This window comes from Callionymus lyra, chromosome 18 (genome assembly GCF_982586985.1).
Source record: "Callionymus lyra chromosome 18, fCalLyr1.hap1.1, whole genome shotgun sequence".
Taxonomy (NCBI): Eukaryota; Metazoa; Chordata; class Actinopteri; order Syngnathiformes; family Callionymidae; genus Callionymus; species Callionymus lyra.
The window spans coordinates 9,372,252-9,379,385 of NC_141835.1; the positions used below are offsets into that span (position 1 = coordinate 9,372,252).

The 7,134-nt window shown below is 37.3% G+C and overlaps 1 protein-coding gene across 2 annotated transcripts; it reads right to left on the minus strand.

Annotated features, from left to right (window-relative positions):
• Window positions 1–6: 6 nt before the first annotated feature.
• Window positions 7–5,700, minus strand: LOC148060402 (putative histone deacetylase 1-B). 2 transcript variants are annotated; one of them, XM_087779544.1, is made up of 14 exons: window positions 5,561–5,700; window positions 4,903–5,015; window positions 4,709–4,826; window positions 4,558–4,632; window positions 3,774–3,912; window positions 3,205–3,346; window positions 3,043–3,135; window positions 2,859–2,967; window positions 2,653–2,793; window positions 1,892–2,000; window positions 1,684–1,814; window positions 1,409–1,561; window positions 1,147–1,198; window positions 7–676 (listed from the first exon to the last, which is right to left on the minus strand). In XM_087779544.1, the coding sequence occupies exons 1-14, from the start codon at window positions 5,610–5,612 to the stop codon at window positions 649–651; spliced, it is 1,455 nt and encodes a 484-aa protein (XP_087635670.1). In that variant the 5' UTR covers window positions 5,613–5,700; the 3' UTR covers window positions 7–648. The 2 variants fall into 2 exon arrangements, with proteins under 2 accessions (XP_087635670.1, XP_087635669.1); XM_087779543.1 differs by having other exon boundaries at window positions 1,391–1,561.
• Window positions 5,701–7,134: the final 1,434 nt, after the last annotated feature.

Consider the following 7,134-nt stretch of genomic DNA (forward strand, 5'->3'; position numbering starts at 1 on the left):
ATGGAAAAGTTTTTTGGGGTGTTTTTTTATTGGTTTTAGTTTAATGACTTAAGCTTCTTAAAGAGTACAAATATATATACACAACAAATTAAATCATCCTGAACATCGAAGATCCAATTTGAGAGGAATGTGATCCGTCAAAAACGTCCAGTATCATGAACCAGGAGACATAGAAACTTTTGAAGGGGCGGATATAGAAAAAGATCTAAACTAAAAAAAAACACTGTGCCATATGACGTGAGCCGTTCCATGATACAGAAGGATCTATGATACAAACATGCTTCAACTACTCATCCAAAGGCACGGGCACGAGAGTCAGGACATGAGTATCCAAAATATCTATGATTTAAATAAATTAAATCCATCAGATATATAAAAAGCAGACATTTGCCAACTCCATTTTACAGAGTAGTTTCACAAGAGGGGAGTCAAAAGAAACAGACAGTAAGGGATATATATATAAAAAAAAACCAACAGCATCATTAACAGCAATAATCTAAAGGTGTAGAAAAACCGGTTTAGATCCTGGTCCCGCTGAGAGGGGGGGTGGGGGGGACTCGATCTCAGTACAAAGGTGTGGTCCTCGCCCCCGGCAACGGCGGGGGGAGGACTTTAAAAGCAAGTTGGATCGTTCTGCGCCTACAGTCTTCAGGGTGTCTTCGATTCCTCTTTAGGCCTGAAGGGGGAGATGTTGAGGCCGATTAGAACTTTTAACCATCCACTTTTTCCGACCATTACCAACATTATAAGGCAAATAAAGTGCATATAGTTACTCCAAAAGTCTCAGTTACACACAGTTGTAAGTAAGTAATTTTTATTTATATAGCGCTTTTCCAGACCAGGGTCACAAAGCGCTTAAACAATCAAAACAATACTCAATAAAGTATATACTTTAAAGGTCAAGATAAAACTGATGATACAGTTGTGTATCACATAAAATCTGTTCAAAGTCAGTAAAGCACAATCAGAATTATTAACGCCAATTTTGGAGAAAATTAAAGAAATATAGTGCACCCAATAGTCCAAAAAATACGGTACATGGAAGGGGATCCAGACCAAGTTTTTTAAGCTTAAACTTTACTTTAAAGCAACAATCTACCTGAGAAAATAATGTTTTTAACTTGACGATACAAGTTGAAAACTTACTTTGACGTGTCCATTTTCTCCTCCTCTGGCGCCTTCTCCTCTTCTTTGACTTCTGTTTTAAAAAAAAAAAAAAAGGACAAACCAGTCAACACCAGCACATCATCTGGCTGTACAAGTGTCAAACAAGAGTGGATCGACTGAGGGCGAGGATGCTGCCGGGCGGTGGAGGGGCAGGGAAATAAAAAGATAACACAAAGAAACTGATGTGCGGGATGAGAATGAGAAAAAAAAAATGAATAGATACCTTTTGTTTCCTCCTCACCTTTCTTCTCCTTTTCCTCTCCCTCCTTCTCCCCTTCGGTCTTGGCTCGCTTGGCCTTCTTGAAACTGGCCGCGTTCTTGCGGCCGCCCTCGCCCTCGTCTTCCGAGTCGGAGAAATCCTCCTCGCACATTATCCTCTTGTCGTGAGCGCGGACTGTAGGAATCAAGAGTTAGGACCAGGTTAGGAGGAAGAGCTAGAGGTCATTTAAACTGTAAGGTCAAAGGATGATTTGGATTTAAAGGGAAACGGCTACTAAGGGAAACATTTTTTTTTACTCGAGATGCGTTTGTTGGGGTCGTCCTCCTCCTCGTCTCCACTGTCCTCCTGGACGGCGTCTTCAGGGATGGCCTGCATCTGCACTCCGGGAGCGTGAGGAAGCATACGCAGGTTCTCGAACAGACGCTGCCTGCACGACGGAAAACATGTACAGAATATTATAGAAACGATCAGACTTGTTGAACTTTGGACCTGAAGGTGACCTACTTGATCTTCTCCAGGTAGTCGTTGGTGTTCTGGTTGGTCATGTTGGACGGACTGATGTGGAGCTTGAAGTCTGGGCCGAAATACTCAAAGTAATCGTTGTACGGAAGCTCTGCAAGAAGAAGAGGAAAATTCAATTAAAAAAAAAACAGCCATTCGTGGCCCTTAAGCAGATTTCATGCAGTCTTCGTTATAAACTATACGTTAACAAGGAATGAAAAGTATTTATGATCCTAAAAAATATATTTTAAATGTAAAATTTACAACATTTTCATGATAAGATCAAGGGAAACACTCCTTAACACTGTATGATTATCTTCCCTGCCTGGTCGAAGATATGGAAGATTTTATTTGGAAGTTCTAAATGACTCTAGATTCAACTCTTTCCATTTGGCCCTTGATCGTTTATACGGCATTAAATGTGGCCCTCAAAAGAAGTTTGTACACATCTGATTAAAAAAAAAAAAAGAAGAGGCAATTTCACAAACATGTCAATTAAGGATTGAACAAGAGAATGCGTTAGAAATTATACTCTTACAACAAGTATGAGAACTTAATAAATAGCATACATTTTAATTAACTTTTCTTTTTTCATTTTTTGTTTCAGAAGTCAAAATGTCATGAACTCATGAGTGACGTCTTTTTTTGTGTGGAAAAACAAAACGTCTTTGTAAACAGACAAATATTTACTGTACAGAGTTTTCAGGCACATATTTACGAAAACAACAAGTGAAGTCATCATTGAACGTAGATGCGAGACTCACCATTGGGGATGGACGTATCGAGCGCCACGGCTGTCTCGTACGTCCAGCAGCGAGCGACATTTCGGATCGTGTAGCCGCCGCCGCCGAGCATGAGCAGAGGAAGGTTGAAGCTCTTCATGTACTCCACACACTTGGCGTGACCTGGAGTGAAAGACATTTCGTTTATTTTTAAATGTATGGACGGGTTTTTAATTTCTTAGACTTACCTTTGATGGTGAGGTTAAAGCAGCCAAGTCGATCGCCGGACAGAGAGTCGGCTCCACACTGAAGAACCACAGCACTGGGCTGGTACATCTCCATCACCTTTGCCATGATCTGGACGAAAGGAAAGCAAGTCAAGCAACACTCGACTTAGCGACCACAAATCTGTGTCAGTAAATGTTTACTCACCGGCTTAAATATGGCTTCATAGGACTCGTCATCAATACCGTCCCTAAGAGGGTAATTCACAGCGTAATACTTGCCCTTACCAGCACCGATATCCTGACGAAAACAGATAATTAATTTATTGTTTCATGGTGATTAAATGTGTTTTTGTCTGGATCATCTTACTCTGAGGTCTCCTGTGCCAGGAAAGTACTCTCCGTACTTGTGGAAGGAAACCGTCATGACGCGGTCAGTGGTGTAGAAGGCCTCCTCCACGCCGTCGCCGTGATGGATGTCAATATCGATGTACAGAACTCTCTGGTGGTATCTGAATGATTGCGAAGAAGAATCGCAATAAACATTCGCACCACACGTTATAAAATAAACTCTGTCGCGCATTTGTAACAGTTTAAGGATCCAAACCGGACCCGGAAATAGCTGAATGAATATGGCCCTCATGATGTCAAGATTGTGGAGAAACTAACTTTTCACTAGTTCAACTCTACATATGATGATAGGGTTGTTGTCTTCCGTCTTCGCACATCAGAAGGCTTTAGGCAATTAAAAAAAATAATAATAATTTCGCAACAGATAAAACTCTTAAAAATACAATAAAATGATATTTTTTGCATTTTTCCTGGGTTTTAGAAGATTTATTGCAAGTTTTCGTTTTACCATCTTACTTAGGCTTCTTGCTCGATGGTCCCCCTAAGAGAAATCTAATTGACCAGCCCTGATGTAAGCAGTTCACTCACTTCAGTAACTCGAGGATGGCGAGTACAATGTCGTTGACATAGCAGAACCCGGACGCTTCGGACTTCTTGGCGTGATGAAGACCACCAGCCCAGTTGATGGCGATGTCTGTCTGCTGCTTGTTCAACTTCACAGCACCGGCTACAAAACAATGAGAAACTTGCTGAGCATCCGTGGACCGATACTTACAACCAACTTAAAGTGATGGTTTACAAAAATGTAATATTTAATTCATTTTCTACTCTTGGCTTGGTAGTAATATGTTCCTTTTAAGAGTGCAATAATGTGATTTTAATTTAGCAACTAGTGTTTAGGCGTCTTCACCTTCTTTAAAAATGACGCACTTCAAAGTATCCAAATATCTCGTGTTACTTGTCTGTAACATCCATCTTGTATTGAAGCCTCAACTTAAGAAATTGTTCCGTAAAAACTCAAATAAGTTAATATTTTAAGATAGTTTGTAGCAGAAGCTTCAAGGCCAACGTGCTGCACAAACAGGAAGTAGTCCTGTTAAATATCGTGAGCGCTTCCATTATAGACAGAGGTATTTGGATGTTTTAAAGTGTGTCATTTTCGATTAAGACAAAGAGAACTGAGCATCACAACATTAAAATCAACATACATTTTTGCCTGCAACTCTTAGAAGGAACAGATTACTCTGAATATAATCCCAGACTTTAGTCGACACGAGGAAGAGTAGAAAATTAGTCAAGTATTTGGTCGAACCAACCCTTAAATTGAAACTGTCTACATTTTTTAAAATTAAAAATAAAGATGATCGCTTACCAACAGAGCCTCCTCCAGACAGTTGGCAGAACTCAAACAGGCCATCAAAGACAGGACAATCCTCTCCGACATTGACTGGAAGAAAGATTTCACCGTTTACACCCAAGCTTTTTACATAAAATGGCGATTTAAAAAACAAACAACAACTCACATCTCTGCATCTGTTTGCTGTACTCAGACATGTTGTCCGGTCGGATGGAGCGCAAGAACTTGATGTAGTCGTCGCTGTGGTACTTGGTCATCTCCTCTGCGCTGGCTTTGTGTGGACGCTGATGCAAAAAGAAGTGGCTTGAGACACAAGTTTTATGTCGCCAAAGTTTCAGTGATGCGTTAAAGTAAACGTACGTATATCTCCATCTTCCTGTAGAGGCCATAGTTGAGCAACAAGTTGTGGGTCATGCGGATTCGGTGGGGCTTCATGGGGTGACCCTGGCCATAGTAGTAGTTCCCAACATCACCTATATTATAGGAAATAAATGGACATAAGATTAAAAGTACATTCGGGATAATCCAGGAATTGTCGGATTTACCTAAAACAGAGTTCGTTAAAGCATAGTTTAACATAAAATCGTCAATTTAAGAGCACACATTGACGCTTTAGTTAATAAAAAAGCATGTTTAATTTCAAGTCAAATGCTCCTTTGTAGATGTAGCCGTGTATGCTAACCGGTGCTAACCGTGTTAATGATGATGAACCATCGCCATTGTTAGCAAGCACGCTTAAATAGATGTTCGCTGTGCAACACAACAAAAAGGTGGAGCAACTATACATTTTAATTCAGAAAAATGCATTCGAAAACTTAACAGTATTCGAGTTTGATTCATTCCCAAGTCGGTTTTTTTTTGGCGACACACGGTCATGATGCTAGCCGCTCGAAGCTAAGCTAACGTGCAGCATTAGCCGCGGATGAATTAAAACCGCGGCGTCTATTAGCAGGAACTACACAACGTGGCGGGTTAATAAAACTCCTTTTTGTCGGAAATGAAGGTTTGTTTCGCTTACCGTCGTAGTAATAACAAACTTTTTTCTTTGTTCCTTGCGAACTAAGCGCCATTTTAGTCCTTTTGGTTGGGATTTCACCGCGAGACAGAAGACGACTGGAGGCGGAGGGAGAGAGTTGAACACACCGCCCCGCGCGGGTCAACTCTTTGTTGCACTCGCACAAAGAACCAGCATTTGCATAAGTAGGAGCGAGAAACATTAAATAAATATAGTTATTTTCTAAATAAATTTGGTAAAGATATGTTGTTTTTCCCACTATATATATAAAAAAAATAATTAATTAATCTAAAATGAATAATCAATTCGAATTCCAAAAAAGGATTCGACTCCACAATATCGCGGTTTTTGCCACAACAATTAATACAAACTTTTGATGTTGATAATCGTTAAAAAAGGAAATATTTAAAAATCTATGAAACAATATCATAAAGTAACATGTTAAATAGATAACTATAATCTCATTTTAATGAACGTAAATATCGTGAAAACATTGTGAGAAATATTTTTGAATGCATGTAATGCATAACCAAGTACCTATTAAATCATGTTTGAGGATTTAAATATAATTTACAATGCATATATATAACCTTTTAAAATTGAATATTACTTTTGTTAGTTTACATCAACAGCAAAGAAGAACTTTAAACGAACTTTTCACGTGATTTATATACCTTTTAATCTAAACTTGAATAAATCTGGATAAGGTTGTAAAATTGTTGACCACATACAGTAGTTTAGGATTAAATAAATTAAGAGAGAAAATAAGTAAATTGAAAAAAAATGTTACGAATAATGGTTTAAATCATATTCTTACAAAAAAAATGCATATAATCTCATTATAATGAACAAAATGTTGTAAAAGGATCAACATTATGAGAAATATGTACCGTATGGATGTATGTAATGCATAACAAAGTTCATATTAAATGGATTTAAGGATTTAAATATAATATATAATATATGTATACAAAATGAAAATTATATTTGTAAGTTTACATCAAATGCAAAGAAGAACTTTGAACTAACTTTTTACATGATTTATATACATTTGAATCTAGACTTGAATAAGTCGTGTAAGGTTGAAAAGATGTTGACCACATCTAGTAGTTTATTCCAGGGTTTGAATAAATGAAGAATGAAAATAAGTAAATTGTTACGATTAATGGTTTAATTCATATAGTTACAAAAAAATGCATATAACCTCATTATAATGAACAAAATGTTGTAAAAAGATCAACATTATGAGAAATATGTACTGTATGGATGTATGTAATGCATAACAAAGTTCATATTAAATGGATTTAAGAAGTTAAAATATATATATATATATATATATATATATATATATATATATATATATATATAATATACAAATCAAATATTTGTAAGTTTACATCAACAGCAAAGAAGAAGTTTAAACAAAATATTAATATTCACCATTTATATACTGTACATTTTAATCTAGACTTAAGTCGGCGAAGGTTAAAAGGCTGTTGACCACATTAAGTAATTTAGGAACGAATAAACAAAGAGTGAAAATAAGTAAATTGCAATGTTGCTTGTATTGTTTAATT

Bases quoted from the DNA above. Each gene is read 5' to 3' on its own strand.
- LOC148060402 (XM_087779543.1), bottom strand. From the start codon at position 5,612: ATGGCGCTTAGTTCGCAAGGAACAAAGAAAAAAGTTTGTTATTACTAC. The intron at 3,913-4,557 runs GTAAGCGATCAT...ATTGTTTTGTAG, and splicing joins GTCTGGAGGAGGCTCTGTTG to CCGGTGCTGTGAAGTTGAAC. The intron at 1,562-1,683 runs GTAAAAAAAAAT...TGATTCCTACAG, and splicing joins CCCCAACAAACGCATCTCGA to TCCGCGCTCACGACAAGAGG.